Source organism: Phocoena phocoena, chromosome 15 (genome assembly GCF_963924675.1).
Source record: "Phocoena phocoena chromosome 15, mPhoPho1.1, whole genome shotgun sequence".
NCBI lineage: Eukaryota > Metazoa > Chordata > Mammalia > Artiodactyla > Phocoenidae > Phocoena > Phocoena phocoena.
In genome coordinates this window covers 41,511,219-41,535,103 of record NC_089233.1, presented here as the reverse complement: position 1 = coordinate 41,535,103, position 23,885 = coordinate 41,511,219, and the positions used below count along the sequence as shown (strand labels likewise).

Here is a 23,885-nt window from a genome sequence, read left to right as displayed (position 1 = left end):
TTATTGTCAGGATGACACTGATGGTTATGTGCCTTCTTCCGTTTTTATGAGCCCTCTGGGTGGAGGTTCTGCAGAGCCCAGGTCGGCCTGCACTTGACCTGGGATGAAACTCACCCCTGTGGGTGTTAAGTGTTCCCAAGGCTTCCTGTCCCCTGCCACCTGTGATCTGTAGCTGGTTTGCTATGCTGTTTTGTTTTCTCTTCTTACCTCCTTAGTCTTAACTTGTGTTTAAGGTGGAAACACCTTTGCTGTCTATAGACAGACTTGTCTTTGTGTTATTTGCGGGCTGAGAAAAAGATACTTTATGTTTCTTCTAGATGTCTTTTTTTTATTCTTAAAATGAGCAAAATCACCTGATTTAGGGCACAAAGTCTTAATGTGTCTGTCACTTGAGGAAATATGGTATAACAGAATTCATCATATAGGTGAGAATTTTAAATAAAGATCTTGTTCATGAGATTAAAATTTGCAAATGATTTCTATTTATACCCCGTGAAGTACCTCTAAGGAAAACAACAAATCCACACACCTGGTTTTGCCAAGTGAAGTTTTTTATATTCTCGGATTCCTTGAGATTCCGCCTGTCTGGGTCAGCTTGGAATGAAATGTAAATTAAGTGCTGTTAGAGGGATTAGTTTTCAAGACTTTTGTAAGTGAAATTCGGTGTTCTTGGTAAACTGAACTTTCTACTTCCTGTACTAAAATACCAGGAGCACACAGGACGCATTGTGTGGGGTTCTTAGTAGTGACTGATAACACCTCCTGCAGGGACATTTTTTGATAAAGGAGAGTAGAGTGGTATTTTAAAGCAGTTGATACTTGGGGACTTTTTCTGTGGTAGAGAGCTTGAACTTTTGTTCTGTCCAAGTCTACAGGATTAAGTTGGCTACATTTTGCAAAGGCAGACGCAATTAAACCTAGATGTTCGTTTTCTTAGAGACACACAGTAGTACATTGTTACTGTTCTGAGAAAGTAGTTAGTTTTCAAGGCTCTGTGGTTTCAGTTGAAGATGTGTGTCTTATTTTGAGGAACTTTCTTTTGTCCTTTCATTGAGCCATCTGACCTCAGTTTCGCAGCGTGGAGAGGCTCTGTGATATTTCTTTATGTATGTTGGTTTTTGTTGATGCATCGCTGGTGGACTGGCCCAGTTTACTTCATTTATTACTGTAATCTTATCTGTAGGTACTAGATTTTTGTAAATGTGTCTGAGGAGTTCTAGTTCATAATGTTTCATGTAAACTTTCACTTATGACTGTGGTTGAAAGGCTTTAAAGAAAAATAGTACAGCAATGTACTAGTCCCACCACGTCGCATATCCTACTGGTTTGCTACTTTAAGGAAAAGTCTACTAGGAAAAAAGTCCTTTTCATCTGAAAAATAGGATTTAGCCAAGATCAAGAAACTGTTTGAATTGGGGTTGACATAAACACACTACTATATGTAGAATAGATAACTAATGAGGACCTACTGTATAGCACAGGGAACTCTACTCAATACTCTGGAATGACTTATATGGGAAAAGAATCTAAAAAAGAGGGGATATATGTATATGTATATGTATAACTGATTCATTTTGCTGTACAGCAGAAACTAACACAACATTGTAAATCAACCATACTCCAATAAAAATTAAAAAGAAAAAGAAAAAGAGACCAGATTTGTGGTTACCAGAGGCAGGGTGTGGGGGGATGATTGGATGAAGTTAGTCAAAAGGTACACACTTCCAGTTATAAAGTAAGTCCTAGGAATGTAATGTACAGCATGGTAACTGTAATTAACACTCCTGTATGTTGCATATGGAAGTTGTTAAAAGAGTAAATCCTAAGCATTCTCATCCCAAGGAAAAACATTTTTTTTCCTATTTCATTCCTTTTGTATCTATACGAGATGATGGATGTTCACTAAACTTTCTGTGATAATCATTTCATGGTGTATATAAGTCAAATCATTATGCTGTGCCCCTTAAACTTATACAGTGCTGTATTTCAATTATGTCTCCATAAAACTGGGAGAAAAAAAAGTATATTTGCAAAAAAAAAAAGAAACTATTTGAAGGAAATGAATAGAAATTATTATTGTATTTTTATTTGTATATTTTGATAATACTCTTGCTTTTCATATATTTTCCAGTGATAATAACGATGTTATTTTTTACATACAAAGTTAATAGCACTTGACCTGGATCTGTAGCCTGCAGCTGCATGACTTTGGACCAATTACTCAGCCTGTCTTTGAACCTTAGTTTCTTTACTCTGTAAATGAGTATGGTGATGTCTGTGAGTGTGATGTATAAGCTACTTCAGCTTGGAGTGGACATGTAACAGTTAACTCTGTCATTACTGTTTTCCTGTCGTTAGTAGAATAGGACAAGCGATTTGATAGGTTGTCCCGTCTCCTTTCTTATTTTAATAATTGTGATGGATTTGCTCCCTCTTCATAAAAATTAGTCTGTATTTAAGACAGCTGGCTGAGAAAGATACAGTTAGCTGTGAAAAGTAGAGTATTTCTTCATATCATGGTAATGACTCCAGTTAGAACTTGCTTAGCTACTTTGACCTGCCTATATATTGTAGATTGGTCTGGTATTATTAACTTTATTTTATTTAATGTTAATTTAATTTAATTTAATTTTTTTGCAGTACGCAGACCTCTCACTGTTGTGGCCTCTCCCGTTGTGGAGCACAGGCTCAGCGGCCATGGCTCACGGGCCCAGCCACTCCGAGGCATGTGGGATCTTCCCGGACCTGGGCACGAACCCGTGTCCCCTGCCTCAGCAGGTGGACTCTCAACCACTGTGCCACCAGGGAAGCCCTTAACTTTATTTTAAAGGGGGAGGGGAAACTGAGACACAGGCAGGGCTTACTGGGGGCCAAGCCATGCACTCAACGTTGTGTATGAATTATGTAATTTAGAGGAAGAACAAAGAGCTGATAGGTCCCCTGACTCCCAGGTCTCCTTACATTGTTGAAATCATCCTTGGGAAAATAAATAAATAAACAAAACAAAACTAAAAAAACATTCTGTAAACTGCTGTCTTGCTGCAGCAAAGATTCCATGTCTAATTACAAGTTGAGTGCCTACTGTGAGTCCCAAAATAGGATTTAGAAATGGCATTGATGTGGCAGGAAGAATAGATGTAAAATACTAGTAAGCACGTAGTGTGTTATGTAATTAGATAGTGGCTTATGTACGGTGGACTCCATTATAGGATTTCTAGGGGCAGAAAAGATCATTAAGAACAAAGATAGGGGCATCTTGAAGGAGACCCTGAAGAATGGTTAGACTTGTTCTGTCCAATAGAAACAGATGTCAGCCACAGGTGTGATTAAAAATGCTCTGGTAGCCACATCTAAAAAAGTAAAAAGAAACAGGTGAAATTAATTTTAATAATATCTATATATTTTTAACCCCATACATCTAATATGTGTTACATCAACAGGTAATGAAAGTAAAATGTTCAGTTTTTTCCATCATTTTTTGATAGCAAGTCTTTGAAATCCCATGTGTACTGTATGGGTGCAGCACGTCTCCGGTCGGGCCAGTGGCATTTCAAGAGCTCAGGAGCCACAGGTAGCCAGCGCGGCATGCTGGACAGAGCAGGGTTAGACTTGGGGAGAGTCGAGGGGGAGAGCATTTCGGGCCGAGGTGGGGAGGAGCTGGTGGTGGAAATACACAGTGATGATGCGGGAGGTTGAGGAACCTCGGGCACTGAGGATTGGGTGCTGGAACCCTGGCCCTGAGGGCGTCCACAGTGTCAGAGCAGTCACCAAAGTGGTGTGTAGGCCAGGGGTAAGGGCAGGACAGCGAGTTGGACTTCGGGGTCATGGGGGAGGGGAGGAGAGGTGACCTGACCGGTAGGAGCTGAGGCAGGTTGGGGCCAGATCAGAAAGGGCCTTGTTTGCCGCAGTTAGAAGCTCAGATCTTATCCTGCAGGTGAGAGGGCCCACTGGAGAATTCTTAGCAGGTCAAATGGTAATATTCAAGCACTGCCTCTCTGCCGGCAGGGCCAGGATAAATGGATGGGGCCAGTGGGAAGGCAGGGAGATACTGAGAAGACTGGTGACGAAGGAACAGACAGGGGCTGGGGCCTGGACAGGAGGGGCGGGGCCACGAAGGACCCTGTGGCAGGACAAGCGATTCTCAGGGAGGAATGAACATAAGGTTTGCAGAAGCTGGGAGAGGAGTGATTAATCTGAAGGAGAAGAGGTTTGGGGTCAGGGGCCACAGGCCAGTCAAATCTAGTGACACCAGGGTTCAGACCAAATATCTGGAACCAGAGAGGAGAGAACAGTTGCTCACAGAGGCTCTATATGCCCATAGAGCAAAACTGAACATTTTGACGTTTCCTTTTGTGCATCTGTTGCTTTAAGTAGGGACAAGTTCACTTACAATTTTAAACGTTGCCTTTTAAGCTTACTTTTAGCATTTCCCCATGTTTTGTTCCTTTTATTCTTATTAACTACAGATGTTTGTTGAGGCGATGTACCATAATTTAGCTTACCATTTCTTGGGTAGTTAAATAGTTTCCTTCCTTCATCTCTCCCTCTTTTTTTCCTCTCTCGCTTTTTCTCTCTTTTTCTTTCTTTCTCTGGTGTAAATAATAACTACTCTGAACATCTTGGGAGGTGGCTTCTCCTGCATTTTGCATTATTTTCTTGGATTAGATTCCATGGAGGTCAGACTGCTGCGTTTATGCCTCGACCCACAGTGCTGTCCCACAGTGCTGTCCTCAGTGTCGCTCCCATTGCCCTGCAGGCAGCGAGGGTTGAGGCAGCCACTTCCTTTGCAATCTGACTAGCAATAAACTGCGTTGTTAGAATTTGATAATTGGTGTTAGGTATTTGGGGGAGTGGAGGTGTCTTGGATAGAGCCAGAAGAGTTGGGAGGAGACTCTGGCTAACGACAGAGCAAGATGAGTTTGGTGCTGATGTGTGTTGAGTTTGAGAAGAAGGTGAGATACAAATGGAACTGTCTGGGAGGTGCTGGATGTGGGGTCTGGAGCTTAATGAGGGGTTAGAAAGCTATGGCATGGTTATTAGCATCGTGATCTCACTGGATCGTCCTACAACCTGTGATGAAGGTAGTGTTCCCACCGCAGACCTCGAGATGGGGAGACTGAGGCTCCCGGAGGTGGGCTCCTTGTCTGCCAGCTCCCTGTCTCTAAGGGGCAGAGCTGGGGGTCATAGGATTATACAGCCTGTGTCGAGCTTTTGCTAGTTACCTGACGCAAGCATATTTACATACCAGAAAATATATTTACCCACCAGAGTGAATGTTAACTTGTAAACAAAAGCCAAGCAGTTTTTGCGCATCTCCCAGAAATGTCGCTTTGAGTTTTGCTGCTCTCTGCCTAGTCTGCTTTACCGTATTCTTCTAGGGAGACTTGAGGCCATATTTGACTTGAACATGGCAGAAGATAAAAGGACTCCTTCTGTGTTTTCGTGTTCACTGGCCTCTCGGTGCCCTTGGCAGGCCTTACAGGTGGTAAAATATTTGCATGGACATTAGTGCCACATGGACATTCTGCAACCAGAGCAAAGCTGGGGGTATAACTCCAGGCCCTTCAGACAGTCTTGGGATGGTTTCTCTCAGTTGACCTTGTCTTAATTAAAGCGATTTTGCCCTAATGCTCCCTTTGCTCATTTTTCACCGGTTACTAACATTTTATATCTGTAACTTCTGGAATGTAAAATGAACTTTGGACACATATATGTCACACAAATACGCCATCCCTGCGCCTAGTGCTTGAAATTGTCTAGCCTTCTGAAGTGAGAAAGGTGGACCTAGGATAAAAGTCTGACTGAGCTCAGATGTTTTGTTTGAGATAACTAGAAAAGGTTGCCTTTGACCTTTATTCTGGGAAGAGAGATAATTGGTAGGTCTGGAATATTTTGATGTAAACTTTTATAATTTGTATTTTTATTTTGTTTGTAAGTGCTTTATTTGCAGATGGACATAAATACTTTTACTAGCTGTTTAGAGCACTGATCTTTGGACTCTAAGTGCCACAGATGAAACTAGAGAACAGTTTATTGCTTTCAAAATAGCAAATTGATTCAATTTAAATTTTAAAATTATTTTTAAAAGAAGGAATATGTTACTCTACTGTAAAATCAAGAATAATTAATATATAAATGTAGTAAGCAACTATCTTGTTCTTGGATTTTTAAAAAATTCAGTTTCACGTACATTTTTTCGAGTCCGTATGTGCGTGTGTGCGTGTGTGTGTGTGTGTGTGTGTGTGTGTGTGTGTCTGCTTGGTAGGGCTGTGTCTTCAGAGATCAATAAGGCACAAGCCCAGGATTTACTGTTTGTTAGGGGAGACAGACAGGTAAACAGCTGCGTTTACCACGAGGATGTTAGTGCTGGGGTGTGGGGATGGGGTAGGGGTGGGGAGTGCGCGTGGTGGGTGGGACTGTACAGGTGGCTGCAGGTGTAGAGGAGGCACAGCAGAAGGGCCCCTTGGAGAGGCTGCCAGTGCTTCCTTAGGGGGGCGGGGCTGAGGTGGGTCTGGAGTAATGAACATGGGTTTCCCAGGTGGGCAGGCTGGGGGCAAGAGGACTGCTGAGAGAGGAGCTTGTGCAGAGGTGATGGTGTGGCCACCACGTGGCTAAGTGCACACTGTCCTTTACCCTGTGCCATGGGTGGACGTTTGGAATCCGGGGAAGAGTTGAGCCACCAAATCCAGTGCCTTCCCTCGGTGATAGTCCAGGAGTCCCAGTCTCCCTGAGGTTTGAAACATGGATTCCTGGCGGGTGAGAGCTCCCATCCATTCGGATTACAAACCAGGAGGATGTAGCCTGGGCTGCCAGTGTTCATCTTTCCCTCCATGTGGGGAGCACACACCTCAAATTGAATTCACAGTCAGAGGGAAGCAGAGAGGAGAGACGGAGAGTGAGGAGTGTCCGTGGACCCTGTGTGAGCTGAGGGGCCCAGCCCTGTCTGCGCCATCCCCACCCCGAGCTTCTCAGTTGTAGGAGCCTGGAGCACCCTGTTTTTGCTCTAGCCGGCTTGAGTCATATAAGATTTCTGGGCCTTGCAATGGGAAGAGTACACATTAATATGCCAGGAAGAGACTGGGAAAGTACAGATCGAGGATGGATGGGTCTGTGTGTGTATGTGTGTGTGTATGTGTATATATATTTATATATATAATATAAATATAAATATATATGATGTGTATCTATATAAATAAAATGGGCACAGTTTAAGTGATGTGGATGCTGCCTGCCCTTCCACTCAGCGACCATGTGCCTGCATGGTGGCATGAGGAGGGACAAGGGACTTTGCTGTGTCCTCAGAGGTCTTCTTTCCTTCATGTCTGTCACTGTGGGAACATCCTCCCAGCTGGGTGTGCCTCTCATGTTTAAGGGTAATTGTGATTTTCTCCATTTTTACCTTTCACGTGACTTAACCCCACCTAAGACGTAACTTGACTGTATCGATAGCTCACATTCATGTAGCACTTCACACTTTTGCAAAATGTTTTCTCATATTCTCATTTGATCAAATTGCTTTCTTAAGGATTTATTACCCTCTAGGTTCTTAGCAGAGCTTTGTTTCTGCATTAGTTCTGAATCCTCATTCCAGAATTTTAACTTTGATATTTAGCAGAGATGTTTCATAACGATTTTATGTCCTTTATGTTGTTTTAGAAACTGAAACCACGTCTGAAAGATACTGAACACTATTTTAAAAGTAGTTGTAATCTTTTTTTTTTTTAATTATTTTTAATTTTTTTGTGTATTTTTTGGCTGTGTTGGGTCTTTGTTTCTGTGCGTGGGCTTTCTCTAGTTGCGGTGAGTCAGGGCTACTCTTCGTTGCGGTGCATGGGCTTCTCATTGCGGTGGCTTCTCTTGTTGCAGAGCACAGGTTCTAGGCGCGCGGGCTTCAGTAGTTGTGGCTTGCAGGCTCAGTAGTTGTGGCTCGAGGGCTCTAGAGCGCAGGCTCAGTAGTTGTGGTGCACAGGCTTCGTTGCTCCGCAGCATGTGGGATCTTCCCGGACCAGGGCTCGAACCTATGTCCCCTGCATTGGCAGGCGGATTCTTAACCACTGTGCCACCAGGGAAGCCCAAGTAGTTGTAATCTTTAACAGTCAATATGTACTTTGATTTTGTTTTTGCAACTGTGGTTTAGTTAAAAAAAAATCCCTTTTGAAAAAGATAAGGAACCCGTTGGTGTTGTCTTGTGTTTGAGTTTCAGTGATGTCATTTATTTATTGAGGCTCAACCTGGCTCTCAAGGACACAGGAGGTACTAGGGACAATGCTTGTGCCCAGCTGTGGGAGCTGTGAGGGTGAGCATTCAGATCAGCTGTGCTCCGGGGAGCGTCACTGGCCGTTGCTCCCAATGCTGCCCTTGGATTCACCACCACTGTGTAGCCAAAGCTGAGCTCTTCCTGGGCTCCTCCCAGCCAGTTACTGAGCACGCAGGGGTACTGATGTGGCCGTTCCTTTGAGACCCAGATGCCTCTGAAGGGAGACTTTGTCTCAAGGGCTCCCTGTTGGCCTGGCCGGCAGCTTTTCAGACCTGTGCTGCCTCTTCCTCCTCAGCCCTCCTCCCCTCTCCTCTTCTGTGCAGGGGTCAGACCTCCCTTCTCAGGTCCTCCCCTTCATCCTTCACAGACAGCTCCCTCAGTAAACCTCCTGCGTGTCCACTCCTGTCTTGGTGTCTGCTTTTCGGAGAACCCAAACTAATACGCCGTCCCTTTTCCCAGAGGTGTCAGCCAACCTGTCATGTAAAACTCTTCCAGGAGCCGGCAGAGGTATATTACATCTTCACACAAAGTGCCTTCGTCCCTTTTCGCTGAAACGATCTTTCCTCAGAATTCCTATAGCATTTTGTGCCTTCCATTTGGCATTTATAGCCTTTGGTTTTGTATTCTACTTAACTGTGTTCTGCCTGATCTCTCTCACTAAGTGATATTGATACTAAATAACGTTGAGAACACCAGCAGCTTCTCGTACATCTTGATTCCTTTTGGTGACATACTTTCTTATTTGTAATAATAATAAGTAGCATTTAATCAGCGCTTTCCATGTGCCAAGTACCGCCAGAAACACTTCACATGTGTTAATGCATTTAATCCTCTTCCAAGTGGGATAGGGAATGTTATTATCCCCATTTTACCAATAAGACCCAGAGAAGTTGAGAACGTTGTCTACGGTTGCACAGCTAGTAAGTGACAGAGTCAGGATTTGAACCCAGGCAGCTGGCTCCAGAGTCCCTTTATTCATTTAACAGTTATTTTTTATCCAACCCCAACCATGTGCCAGGCATTGTACACAGCACTGGGCACGCCTGAGCTTGCATTCTGAAAATCCAAGAATGTGATTTCCACATAGATGGATCTCAGTCTGGGGGAGAGTAGCGACCACCGGTATGGATGTTTAGAAAAATTTCTAGAAGCCTTCCTGCCCCAGCCAGAAGTTCCCATCATTAAAGTAATGATTCGAGGGACTTCCCTGGTGGTCCAGTGGCTAAGACTCTGCGTTTCCAATGCAGGGGCGTGGGTTCGATCCCTGGTTGGGAACTAAGATGCTATATGGCGCGTGGCACAGCCAGAAAAAAAAAAAAAGATTCAAGACCACGAATTAAGTTCTCCTGACAGAGCCCTCTCTCCTCCCATGTGTGCGTGCACTGTCAGACCCACCCCCTGGATCCAAGAGGAAGAGCTTTAAGAAAGGACGATTTCTGTGGACAAAAGGGAGAAGAGGTTGGGGAAACCTTGACTGGGGTGGAGGCTGAGGGCCAGCGGGGCCAGAGGGCTGTGGGTAAGGACAGGCTTGGGTGAGGCTTAGGCAAGCACCCCAGATATTTTTTCATGGAAACAAAATGGGAGAGACACTGTTGTCAAATTTTAAATTTACAAAAACCAAAACTGAATTACCATCCCCCGAAAAGGGCCTGTTATAACTAGTGGTGAACATTCTTCCAGTGAAATCTTGATAGTATTTTCAGGACTGCATGGAAGAGAGGGGAGCTGAGGACACATGTTGCTTCCTTACAGCTTTCTAAAGGGGTTAGTGTATTTTCATTCTGTCTGGTCATATTTCCGGTGCCGACAGTGTAAACCTCTTTATTCCATGGATTCTGTATCTGATAAGATGAGGATGTGTTTGGGCCAGAGAGGCTTGGTAGAGTAGAGCTTATGCTGAGCTCCCAGAGTGGGAGTAAAGTATTACATAGTCTTTCTGTGTATGTGTGTGTGTATGTGCGTGTGTGTATGCATGTGTGTATATGTGTGTGCGTGTGTCATATTGCAGATACTTACTTTTGAGAGAATGGTTCCATTCCTTTCTTCCTGCTCCTAAAATAAATACATATACAAACATATCATCTTTAACTGAAGTAAAAAGTAAATAATGAACTGGAAAAATAACTTGAAACTTAGAGGAGAGGAAATAGTTATATCCCCCAAACATTAATAGGAAAAATTATAATAAATAGATGTTCAAAATGTATGTGTATACATAAGTCACAAATGAAGAAATGACACCTAGGGAGATGGCCTTTGCCCCCAAACGGAACAGTGACTGCAGACAGAAAAGAGAAGAGGGGAGAGAAAGAAGCAGTGCTGGAGAGGAGAAGCCAGCCGTGGCCGGGGAGCCCTAGCTGGCACACGTGGCTGGTCCTTCCTTGTTGCAGCAGTGGGTCCCGATAAGGAGACAGGCCAGGACCACTGTGGCCAGTGGGGCAGGAATGCTTGAGTGTGCCAGACGTGAGATGGGGCCACACATCAGACCGAGCTTGTGATAGTGTGTAGATGCGCTTACTACGTCGCCCCAAATTCTAGTAAGAGCCAAAGAGTAGGTACCTTTGAAAGTGCCCTGATGCTGACAAGAAATGGAGATCAGCCAGTGGCTGAAAATGAATGAGCACAGGAAAACGTTGATGGGTCAGTGCAATGTTAATTAATCTCTGAATGGTGAGAAAGGCAGCAGACGGGCTCAGTTTCAGGTACCTGCTAAATTAGAACACTGTTTGTGCTCTAAGTTGTGTTTCTTTTTTTAAGAACTTGAGCCATTTCAAAATAAATTTTGTTTGTTTTGGCTACGCCCCACAGCTTGGAGGATCTCAGTTCCCTGACCCGGGATTGAACCTGGGCCTTAAGGTAGTGAAAGCCCGAATCCTAACCACTAGACCACCACGGGACTCCCCCTAGGTTGTTTCTTAATGCAAAGGCCTGAGGGAGTCTTGGTCTTTGGCTCAGTGTTAATTGAAAAGACGTGTGGGTTCTAGGACCTGGTGTTGCTGCTGAGCGTGCGCCCAAGGGGAGTCTGCTCCGCGGTCGGTGATCAGTCCAGGTTTAAACAGGACTTGACGTGTGCTAAGGCCACCAGGTCTTGTAAGTGAACCTGCCGGTGATTGGAAATTTCATCACGTTTTTGCATTCAGAGGTGTCACACCTTTGCTTGTTGCTATTCAGTTCAAGCTGTTGAGTGGCTGGACAGAGACTGTTTCTTCCTGCCCGACCGTATCATTTTTCTACCTTTTCAGTAAATGACAATTAGAGAAACATAGCTTTCTCTAAAGACAGCAGAAGTCCTCTACACCTAGATCATTACAAGACATTATGTACAACGTACGTGTTATTGCAGAAGAGGTCTAACGCCAATGTTGGGCAGAGGAAATTTAAATTATTTTCTGTTTTTAGGGCATTTTAGTCTTGGCAAAGATACTACTGTACGTATTGTTTAGGTCTTCAGTGTTCTTCAGGGTTCAAAAGTAAGACACGTTTGGAGGGAACTATGGCTGATGTCATGTCTGCTGTTCTTTTTTATGGTACAAAGTCAGGCTTTGAAAACAAGTTCTTTCTAAATACTCTGGCAGCTTTTTTTTTTTTCTGAAATGAATAATAGTTTTTTCTGAAAAATAGTAGTTGTTTTCTGGTTATAAAATTTTACATACTCATTATAAACATTTGAATAATATGAATAAGCAAAAAATAATTTAAGTATGAAAAAGCTCTTCATGTTCTGCAGTCTCTGATAACCATTGTTAAAATTTTGGTAAACATGCTTTCTGTTCTTCTTGTTGCTTACGTGCAGCCTCTCTCCCTGTGTCTTGTAGGTACACACATAAACACAGTCTTACATGAATAGTTGTTATACGTGGGCTGACACTGTATTTTTGACCTAACACGCCTTGGACATTTTTCACATGAGTAAATGAAGGCTTACATGATACTTCAATGGCCCTATCGGGTCCCACTGGACTCACGCAACAGATTATCCACTGCCCATTCTTCAGGTTGGCAGTTCCAGGCCCTTCCATGCTGTCAGCAGGCCCTGGCTTGGCGGGAGCAGGGTGGCTGCCCGGCGGCCGGAGGGGCCTTTGGTTTCTTATATGAAGGATGAGCGGGGCTGACGGTGTTGCAGCTGCTGATGCGGCAGGGGACAGTGGGATGATTTTCTGGAAGTAAAGAGAGCTCCTTGGGGAGGGCCGTCTCAGTCTCTGCGGAATTAGCTTCACAGAAAGGCCGCCCTTTTAACCTGTCATGGAGGAAGGCCATTCCCCTTGCAAGCTGGCTCTGGTGTCCTAAATAAACCAACTTCTGGGTCCCCTCTGGGGTTTAGTATCTATTTAGTTCCGGGACTTCTACCAGCTCTCTCCTATGGACTTAAAAACCTTGTGTTTCCAGGTGTACTTCCCTGCCCCTCCTCCATCACTTTCAGCTAACGTTAGATGTACTTAGGTAAGCGGTGCGGGAGCCGGACTGCCTGGGTTCGACTCCTGGCGGGGACCTAACCTCTCTGACCCTCATCTAGTGGTGGGACAGTACCTGCTTCCTAGGGCTGTGGGAGGTTTAATTGAGTTAATATATACAAAGCCCTTTTGTAAGCCGTTATGCTTATTAATAATAATTATTTGACGTAAGTAAGACGGCTCTCTGCCCTCAGCACCACTTTTCTGCTGCCTTACTTGTTAGAAATGGAGCAGGAGAGGTTACCGTTTAGCTCCTGTTTTATCTATTTCTATCTCCAACTCTTTCCCTAGTGAGTGGTTTTGACTGTAATATAGGCCAATTCAGATCAAGAAAAGTAGAAGTAGTTATGCATCGCCTTAAAAAATCGGATGAAACTTGATTCCTACAAAAGAAATAGATATATGAAAATATATAAACTGTTATGTATAAATTAAACTACAAGGATATATTGTACAACACAGGGAATGTAACCAATATTTTATAATAAATATAAACTATAACCTTTAAAAACTGAATTACTATATTGTATACCTGTAACATAATACTGTACATCAACTATACTTCATAAAAAATACATGTATATAAAACACATTAGATTTGAACATTATATTTCATTGGTGTATATATTTTGTTTTATTGTGTTGGCACGTGATATCTGTTAAAAATAATGTTTTAGAGTCCTGCATTTGAGACAGGTGTGTCAAAAATGTTTAAGATAAAAATAGCTCTACTTTTAAAAACTAGAGCTCTAGGTACGTGGAGTATATCTTTATCAGAATCACTTTTACATGGGGACTATCAATCCAGGATAACAAAGTGTTAACATCTTTCTGACTTCTAAGAATTTTACTTTTTGCACCTAGCTACCATATAGGTATAAAGAAATGAAAATAATACATCTTAGGAAACGAAGTGGGATGAATATAACTTCTACAACCTTTCAATTATACTAGGATTTGTTTCCTGTTTTACTGTCAGATTTTACTTCAGTATCTACAAGGATGTTTTTGGATATAGGTAACAGAAAACCCAAATATAAACATAAATGATGAAGAATTTTTTCTCCTATAGAAAGCAGTCCCAAAGCAGGTGGTCCCCCGAGCCAGCTGGCATGGCAGCTCAGTGACGTGCCCATCCGCACGCTCTCCCCTCCCTGCTTTGCCCTCCTTAGTGTCCTCTGCCTGGCAGGTTTGTCCCCTGAGTGGCAAAATGCACTGGAGGCATCGCACCCGGACGGAACAGCGTCCAGAGGCAGGAAGAAAGAAGCACTTCTGCTTTGTGTCCCTTTAAGAGCAATGACCCTTTTCCAGGCATCTCCACCAGAATTCTTCCCCTTGCTTGTTGACCAGCACTGGGTCACGGGCTTGAGTCTAAACTCATAGCTGGCAGGGGGCTATTGCCACAGTAACTGGCTCAGCAGCATCAGGTCCCACCCCCACGAAGGGCACACGGATTTGCGGGGTGGATGGTCCCTGAACAAACAGGGGCTCCATTAGGAAGAGGAAAGGTCTGCCGTGGGAGTGGCTGGGCGAGGGGGCAGGAGGGAAAGCGGGATCATTTACTCCAGGCCACTCTCGCTTTCAGTTTAAATTCTACGGAGATAGAACAGTCCAACATGGCTGTAATAATGTATGTAGAAAACACAGTTATCAGCAGAGCTAAAATGTGAGTTCATTTCATTTCCTACAAACAGGAATATGTGGTTTAGGCCTCCACGTGATTCCAAAAGTATTATGTCGGCGTTCTAGGCTCCTCTTCCTTCCGTGGTGCTTGGGCGCAGAGGTACGTGCGCACCAGCTATTGGCCCCAGAGAGGGCTGAGAACTGGATGAATAGTGTGGAGCCCCGTAAAGTGGGGGTTGGGGGATGCTTGATTGAGTTGGTGGGTGGGTTTAAAGTGCTTGTTTTATTATACAGCATCAGTTGCACACGTACAAAACATATTCTTTCGCATCTATTCAGTACTTAAACCAACAACTTAAAAAAATCTTTGCTATCTGGCACGTGACCTGTGCTCAAATAAATACTTTCAGTTGAATTAAGGGTGAAACTGACTGGGGTTTTATGGAGTGAATATGATGCAGGGGCAAGGGAGGTGATTGAGGGACTATGAAAGGGCTGATTAAAAAGATGGACCGTGGAAACCAAATTAGGAAGAAAAAAAGAAGTGAAGACTTCAGAGGGATCATAGATCATGACAGGGTGGTGGGGTCATTGGATTGAAGGACCCAGGAAGGTCGAAGTGTTGTTGGAATTAGGTTTCCAGAAGGAGGGAGTAGGGGAGATAGGGAGAATGGGTTCAGACTTGGGAGGCAGGGAGGTTAGAGGGATGTCCGGGCGGGCCTGGGGGCAGAGGTTGCGGAGGGGGCGTGGAGGACAACCTCAGTGGAGATAAGGAAGTTGGGCATCACCTGTGTAAATGTGGAAATCAGTGCTGGCTATGAGGGCAAAGATAGTGAGCCAGACCCTGAAATCTTCTGGAGAGCGTCCTGGGGGTGGGGGGGCGGGTGTAGACTGTGCAGCCACTGAAGCCGGAGCCTCCACCTGCCATGCAGGTTAGCGTCGCCATCCACACGAGGATTTTGTATTTGCATGTAATCAGCACAAGGACGTTTTTAGGTCTGCACATAGATGCATTTTCAGATGTGAATTTCTCTTTAATAATAATGATGACGATAAAAGTATTGAGTTACCACTGAAGCATAGTCAGCATACCTGCTGTCTTATGACCCGAATACCTGCTGAGTCTTGAAAGGGCTTCATTATGAGGACTTTACCTCCTCACCAGGTGAGTTCCAGGTCGGTTACCTGCCCTTGGAACAGCATTGCACACACAGGAGGTTCTACAACCTACCGGCTGGTGTCAGAAAAAGAAGTCCCTGCCTGCACTCTAGTTACTGTTGCAGAAACTTTCTGCTGAGGAAAGTGTGTATCAGCTGGCAGCTCTTGTCATTCGGACCCATATTGTCTCCTTTTCCTTCTTTGACGGAGGTGACAATGTGTCGTACTTGGGGCACCTCTTCACGGGCTTGCCGGCTCTCATGGCTGGTGAAACTTCCTGGTGATGAGTTGCTTTTTCTTCTCCACCAACATTTCCACAGCAATGGTCCAAGACAACCCATCCCAAACCTCAGGCTTACAGAGACCTTACGGCAACAAGCATCTATTTTATTCCCTCACCTATCTGCATTGCTGCGTGCTACTGCCCTGGCTGCAGGTTGCCTGGGGTTGGGTCCTGCTCTGCTCCATGAGTTTCCTCATTTCCTTTGTTTTTGTTTTTTAAAATTTTATTGGAGTATAGTTGATTTACAATGTTGTGTTAGTTTCAGGTGTACAGGAAAGTGAATCAGTTATACATATACATATATCCACTCTTTTAAGATTCTTTTCCCATACAGGTTATTACAGAGTATTGGGTAGAGTTCTCTGTGCTATTACAGTAGGTCCTTATTAATTATCTATTTTGTATATAGTAGTGTGTATATGTCAATCCCGGTCTCTTTGAACCAGAGACTACTTGACGCTCTCCAGCCACTGCTGCGTCAGGCTTCTAATGACTGGTTGTCCACAGCAGGTCGGGAGATCAGCCCCAGACCAGTGTGGGTGGGCATTTTCTAAAGGAGTGGATGGAGGGCGGGAATAGTTCCTGGCATTATTACAAAGTACGTAACACAAGAGGGAAAGAGGGCGGGGAGCTAGGCAGTTGTGAAAAGGTGAAATCACCAAAATCTCATTAGCCCTTAAGTAAAGGCGCCATACTCATGACGTTTATCCTTGTCGGTGTTTTCTGTCTTGTGTCTGACTCATTTATTTTCCTTGTTCTCACTGTTTCTAAATTATGTTTCATTAAGCCGCCACATTCGCCTTGAACTTTTCACTCACCCCTTTTCCCTTTCACCGGCATGTGATCTTGAGCATCGTGCTTCAGTGCCAGTGTCTAGGGAATCGGAGTAAAATAGCAAATGACACCATCTTCATCTACGTGCAGACGTGTAGGCAGCACTGGGATGGCTCTTGGCCCTGGGGAGGGTGGGGGACGGAGGGCAGGAGGATTGGGGGTCACTCCCTACTCCAGAGGAGCTGGTCTGAACCCCTTCTTCCTCTTGACAGTGTCCACCAGGGCCCCCAAGTCTGAGAAAGACATTCCCTCCTGCCTTGGTGCTTTCAGGGTCTGCAGCAGGCTTTTATGAGGCTGGGCTATGATCCTCCCAACTAAAAAGGAGTAAGATTGCTATTGGGAAGGGTTATATGCGGGAGGAAGTGGAGGGACAGTCCCACTAGTTTTGGAGCATCTGCTGCTGAACTGGGATTAAGTGCTGTGCCTTTTCGAAAGGTCTCCTTAAGTGGGTGAGTTTCACGTATCATTGAGTTTTATGGCTCCACAGGAAGCTGGGTTATTCCCACCTCGTGAGATGGCCTTTGCCAGGAGCTAGGTAATTGGAAAACAACTAACATTTATTTACGTAACGCTGACTACACACTTAGAAGCACTTTGCTTATGTTCATTTTATGGGCACAGGAACCATCGTTGGCCACATTTCTCAGGGGAGGAAATTGAGGCACAAAGTGTTTTAAATAACTCGCCCAGGTCTTGTAGCTTCTGGACTTGAACCCAGGCAGTCTGCTCCAAAGGTTCTGCCTTCAAGGTTTGCTGTTGTCTTCCAGCTAGATGTGGGGAAATCATTGTCAGCAGGAGGCTTAGCTGGACAAAAGGCCAGGGGAGGGTAGCTTCTGGTGTGGAATATAGATTATTTTTCAGATATAATGGGAAAATAATAGAAACAGTTGATTGGCTGTTGGTTGGTGGTAAAGGAGATTGCTTTACAAATCCCAGAATGACCCCTAGCTCTGTAAAGCTGGCTGCAGGTTGCTTCTCTGTGGTCAGTGTGAATGCACTTGCCTGGGTTTTGTGATGCCAGCCAGGCAGCGTGCTAGCGTCGGTGCCAAACACACCCAGGCTCATCACCTCAAAGGTGGTCTACAGCCTGGGCTCTGTACCTGGGGACTTCCCCTCCTTCCCGCTTCCTTACTGGCCCCACGAGGCCATGGGGAGGTTGCTGTGAGGTCATTGTGGGGAGCCGGGCCGTGTCTCCCCTCGTGTCTTACCTGTCTTCTCATCCCCCTGCTCTTCTCCCTCGGGCTCTCCTGCACATCCCATCCCCGAGGGGACGACGTATTTCTCTATATTCCTGACCCGATTTCTGGTTTTGACTTCTTCCGTCTGTTTCTGAGGCCTTTGTGTAGCTCAGGTTTGAGCTGGAGACCCAAACAGGAGTCTCTGACTGGCCTGATATCTTGGGCAGGTTACAGACGATTCTGAACCTGAGGTTTCTTTGTCTTGACCACACCTGCCCCATCCCCCCCACAGGGTTGTGGTGAGGGTCAAATAAAATACAGTCATGAAAGTGTGTCTTTCAAAGCATACATGTACAGTGTTTTTAATGTTCCCAGCCTCCCCAGGTGGCCTTGTCACTCCCTGCTTTGATGTCCTGCCTGAGCTTCAGGCACGCTGCCGTCTCTGTTACTTGCTTGTGTTCCTGTACCCTGGAGGGCCCTGCACCGTATTCTCTTGGAATTTCCCAGCATTTGGCGCAGGGCTATTTGGCAGGGCTCAGGACTCAGTCTTGTTTGAATGAACAGATGAAGAGTGTCTTTCGAAAGGAAGTTTGTGGTCATAGGCTTTTTTTTGGTTATTTTCCTGAGCAGTCTTCCTCCTATATATCTTTGGTTCTCGAAGTTACCTCATTACAAAGTAGACCTGTGATACTCCCTTGTGTTCCCTTCTGCAGGACGCTAACTCCCAGTGCGCGCCTTCTCCAAGATCTATGCTTTGTAAATATTCATCTGATGAGTCTTGTTTTTCCAAAAATAAGACAGATCATGGAAACATTCTAGGTTTTGAAGTAGAGATAGAAAATATTTATTTTTTGTTTGTTCATTTAACAAATGTGTGTCAAGTACCTTTCAGGTACCAAACTCTATTCCTGGGGCTGCAAGTACAGCAGGGAGCAAAACAGATGGGATTCCTGCCCATATGTGGCTTCCATTCTAGTGGAGTGCCTGTCGGTGGAGAAGTAAATGAATAAATGAGACAGTCTCCACTCATCTTAAGTGCTGTGGGCAGGGATCACGTGAAGGGGACTTCCAGACCAGTGAGGAGTCCTCACATGGGTAAATAAACTAGTAGTTAACAGATGTTACACCCTTCGTTCACTGTGTGCTGGGTGACCTGGAGGGCGTCTGCTTGTCTTGTCCTGAGGACTTTAAGCTCCATCCACTGCTAACCCACAAGGAACACAGTGAATGGCTGAGGAGGAAGGTGGCTGCCGCCTGGACTCTGGCCTCATGAGGGTGTCTCTGTCTGCATGAAGCCCCTCAGCCTTGACGAGGACCCTTTTTGCTCAGGTCGCTGACACTCGAGTGTTTCTGAGGGGCCGGGGAGGCCAGGGAAGGTAGACTGTTGGTGGCCCATAAACTTTCTGTGCTGTCTTGCCATACCTGTGTACCCATGTCCTTAGCATGGGGATGCTTTGCTCGCTGCGGCCCATTCACAGGCGAGCAGTTGGCCGCCCACCCGCCAGACTCCGTGAAGGAGGAGGTGGGTGATGGAGGCCATGCTTGGGGACACGGGGGCCCCTTAGATTTCTCTGTGGAGGTTGTGTGGGGTCCCAGCTCTGAAGGATGAGAAGGAATGAGCTGGATGAAGATCAGCGTGGGGAACACGTGTGGGAAGCTTGGGAGATGGAAAGAAGCTACGGCGGCCAGAGTGCAGGGTGCAGAGAGAGTGGTGTGGGACGGACTTGGCCTTGAGTGGAGGAAAGCCCGCAGGGCCGCCAGGCTATGGTAAAGGGTTTGGATTTTATTGTAAGCAGAACTGGAGGCCGTTGGGAGGTTTTGAGTAAAAGAATGGTCTGATTTGGCTTATTCCATTTTACTGTTGACGACAGTGTGGAGAGGGGACCGTGGAGGGGAAGTGGTGATGCGGGGACCCTGGGCAGGGATGGGTGGCGGGCAGGGATGGAGGTACAGTGCCCGGTGGGTCTGTGGAGGAGCCCACACCCCGGACACGGGCTGAGAAGGAGCTGGGAGGAGCCGGGATGGGGACTAGGTTTCGGCTTGAGCAGCACAGTGGGTGGTTCCTGCGGGAAGAGCAGAAAGTGAGGGTGAGAACAAGAAGCCTTTAGACCCTCACTTGGAGCAGGGGCCACGAGAGCTGGGGCTGCAGAGCGGAATCGGGCGTCCTCAGCAGAGGGTTGACATTTCTCTCCTAATAACCCCAAGGATCTGAAGAAGGGTCAGGCCACTTTTTCCCATCGGCATGAGATCTGATGGGTTACAAGTTGTGGTCACTGTCCTGTGATTGTATATTGTAGGCTGTTTCTTTTATTTAGTTCGTTCAAGAAAATATTGAGCTAAATGCTATATTCCCTGCAGGGTGCCTGTTGATGCTGAGACACAGAGGAGGTCTGTGAGGGTGGGGACTGTCTCTAACAGAGGAGACAGACCCTTCCATCAGAACTAAGTCAGGAGCTGCACCAAGAGTGGAGGACAGTGTGACACCATCTAGGACGGGGAGGAATAGGGCTGTGGGCCCCAGAGCAGAGGCCCTGACCTGGCCTGGGGGGCGGGGGAGGTTTCAGCAGTCCCAGGAGCAGTTGGTGTTGGCATGAACATGAACAAAGCCCTCTCTTGGAACTGACACATCCTGCAGAAGGCACTTGAGGATTCCTTGGCAGGGTTTTGTAGCTCGTGAGAATGGTGCTATTCACATGGGTTAAGGATCCTGATGTCATTGTTACCTGCTTGGGCGAAGGTAAACTGGTTAGTTACTAGGAACTTCCACTGCTCTGTGCTCAGTGTTAATTTGTGGCAAGAAACAGAAAGTGAAATTGGCAGTTCCTATGACTTTACCAACACCTATGTGCATTGTTTCAAAGAACCAGGGCGGATTTTTGCATGAAACGCGCTGTGTGGTTATCAGAGGGAGACAACTCTAGACTCACCAGCAGGAGTGTTAACTTTATGGAATGTAAAGCATAGCAGTGGGTGTGTTCATACATATTCACATTAGGACCCTCCAAAGCTGATACGACTCTGTTATAGATTGAATAGCAACACACTTTATTTTCTTGAGTAATCTTGTAGGACTTTAAGGAAGCTGTTTTTAATTTTCCTGAGGTTTCCTAAGGTGTATTCTTCCAAAGAGCTAATACCTTGGTCAGGACACTGCTGTAAACGCACAGACAACCTTGTTTGCTAAGGAACCTGTACAGAGGTGTGTCGACAGTGGGCGACTGACCGGAGCTGCGAGGGATGCTGGCTGTGTTGTCGCTCAGCCCCTGCGGGGGCCAGGGCTGGTGGTGGGAGTGCGGGGAAGCTGTTCTTGGGCTAAGTTCCCTGCACCACCTGCCGAGCCACCCGCAGCCCTGGTTTAACAACACTGGTACAGCTGGGAGACACACTGCTGGGACGAGGCTAGGAGCACATGGCGGGTCCGCCGTGTCCACGCAGGGGTGGGGCGGGTCACGTAGAAGCTGGAGGGACGCGGTGGCAAGTGGCCCAGGTGGATGTGGGCAGGTGTCGGGGGAGGGCCTGCTGTCCTCTGGGCGGTGGCACGGGAGCCAGGAGGGAGGGAGGAGATTCTGGGTCATGCCGGGCTCCTGGCAGAGTTGTTTCTCAGCCGTACAGACTCATCCCTCTTTATGGTCTGGGTCAGCAGCCACCTCTTCCATGAACTTTTACTTCCCCACCCCTAACAGGAAGTCATCTTGTCCCTCCCTGGACCCTCACTTACCCCTGGCCTTCTAGCTGCTCATAGGTGCTGTGCCCCCAGGCTCTGACCTTGAGGTCTGGGACGGGGAGGGGAGGTGCCCCAGGCCACCTCAGAGCTCTCCTTAGGTGGAGAAGGAAGAAGTGGACTGGAATACACTTTGCTTTGTTTTGTCTTATAAGGGGATATGGCTCGTTTTTACATTCCTTCATTTCTGAAAAGATTGTGAACTCTGATAATTGTGTAAGTTTGTCATAAATGGGAACTTTTTCTTTTCAGATAACGTGGATGCAAGTGATCTTAAGCAGTTTTTTGAGACCAACTATTCTCAGATATATTTCATCTTCTATGAAAATTTTATAACACTGGAAAACAGTTTGAAATTAAAAGGTAAGAATTTCTACAAAATGTTTTTGATATACAAAGTTTTTTGTTTTTTTAAATAAACATTCAGGAAGTTCTGAGAGGTTGTGTGTGTCATGTGCCACAAGTTACATGCTTTTTTTTTTTTGCGGTACGCGGGCCTCTCACTGCTGTGGCCTCTCCCGTTGCGGAGCACAGGCTCCGGATGCGCAGGCTCAGCGGCCAAGGCATAATTTACTCAAAAAGAAAGAAAAAAAGTAATGTATGCACATCATTAAAAAAGTTCAGATTCCACTAAAGGGTTTGGAATGAAAACTGATGTGTCTGTTTGGCCAGACACCCAGTCTTGCTGTGCAGAGGCAACCACTATCTAAGTGTCCTGTATATGTTATTAATATACTGTGTTTATATATGTTTATGGTTATGCCCATACATATTGGCTTGGCTAAAAAGTGCCTTTGGTTTTTTAAGTGAAAATGAAAGACACGTTTTTCATTTTCACCAAGAACTTTATTGAACAAGGTATTCACCCTTTAGTCCCACTACCTTCTGCCATTTTTCAGGCAACTTCATGATTCCATCTTCCCAAAACGTTTTATCTTTTTGAGCAAAGAACTTTTCCAGGTGCCTTTTACGGTCTTCCACGGAATTGAAATTTTTTCCATTAAGAGAATTTTATAAAAACCGAATAAATGGAAATCCGAAGGTGCAATGTCTGGTGAATACGGCAGATGACTCAGGACTTCCCAGCCAAGCTGTAACAGTCTTTGCCTGGCCATCAAAGAAACATGCGGTCTTGCGTTATCCTGATGGAAGATCATATTGACTAACCTTGGATGCTTTTCGTCGAGTGCTGCTTTCATTTGGTCTAATTGGGAGCAGTACTTGTTGGAATTAATTGTTTGGTTTTCCAGAAGGAGCTCGTAATAGAGGACTCCCGATCCTACCATATACACAATATCACCTTCTCTGGATGAAGACTGGCCTTTGGTGTGGTTGGTGGCGGTTCATTTCACTTGCCCCATGATCTCTTCCATTCCACATTATTGTACAGTATCCACTTTTCATCTCCCATCACAATTTGCTGTTTTCCTTACGTTTAAGTAGGGAATCTCATGCGGAAGTATGGTCAAGAAGGTTTTTTTCACATAACTTATGTGGAACCCAAACATCAAAGCGATTGACATAACCAAGCTGGTACAGATGATTTTCAACACTTGATTTGGATATTTTGAGTATGTTGGCTATCTCCCAGGTGGTATAACATTGTTCTCAATTAATGTCTCGATTTGATCTCTGTCGACTTCAGCTGGTCTACCCAACAGTGGAGCATCGTCCAGCGAGAAATCTCCAGCGTGAAACTTCGCAAACCACTTTTCACACGTTCGATCAGTCACAGCACCTTCTCCATACGCTGTACAAATCTTTTTTTTTGTGTTTCAGTTGGGTTTTTACCTTTCTTGAAATAATAAAGCGTAATATGCCAAAAATGTTGCTTTTTTCTTCCATCTTCAATAATAAAATGGCTACACAAAAATTCACCAATCTTGATGTCTTTTTTTAAATGCATGCTGATGTGACCTGTCACAATACAATCTAACAAAATTGTTTCGAATGAAGTTTAAGACAATTAAGTGCTATTAGACCGTCTTACGGAAAAAACCGAGTGAAACTTTTGGCCACCCCAGTACTTACATGAAACAGTCTTTGAAAACCAAGCCAGTGAAGCCATGCTGCACATTCTGCTCTGTATTTATGTGGCAGGATAGAGTAGCCCGGGGAGCCACACAGGTTTGGATCCTTGCTCTACCTCCTAGCTGTTTCTCCTTGGACAGGTTACTTCATCTGTGACTGAGTTTCCTTCTGTCAGCATTAAGTGGGTTGACACGTGTCCTGGGATTCCAGGACAAAGCATGGCACGTGGTCCGTGGTAACTGGGGGCTGTCATTATCATCATCATCTTTCACTTTTATGTAATGTGTTTTGGAAATCCTTGCATGTTAGCACCTTTACATCCACCACGGTTTTAAACAGTTGCAGCACT

At 45.3% G+C, this 23,885-nt stretch overlaps 1 protein-coding gene across 1 annotated transcript in view; it reads left to right on the top strand.

Moving 5' to 3' along the window:
- RALGAPA2 (Ral GTPase activating protein catalytic subunit alpha 2) overlaps window positions 1–23,885 on the top strand; it is a 207,574-nt gene that overhangs the window by 673 nt on the left and 183,016 nt on the right. The window contains exon 2 of the mRNA XM_065893630.1: window positions 21,758–21,868. Coding sequence (XP_065749702.1) covers window positions 21,758–21,868 — 111 coding nt within the window. The remainder of the gene's footprint in view (window positions 1–21,757; window positions 21,869–23,885) is intronic.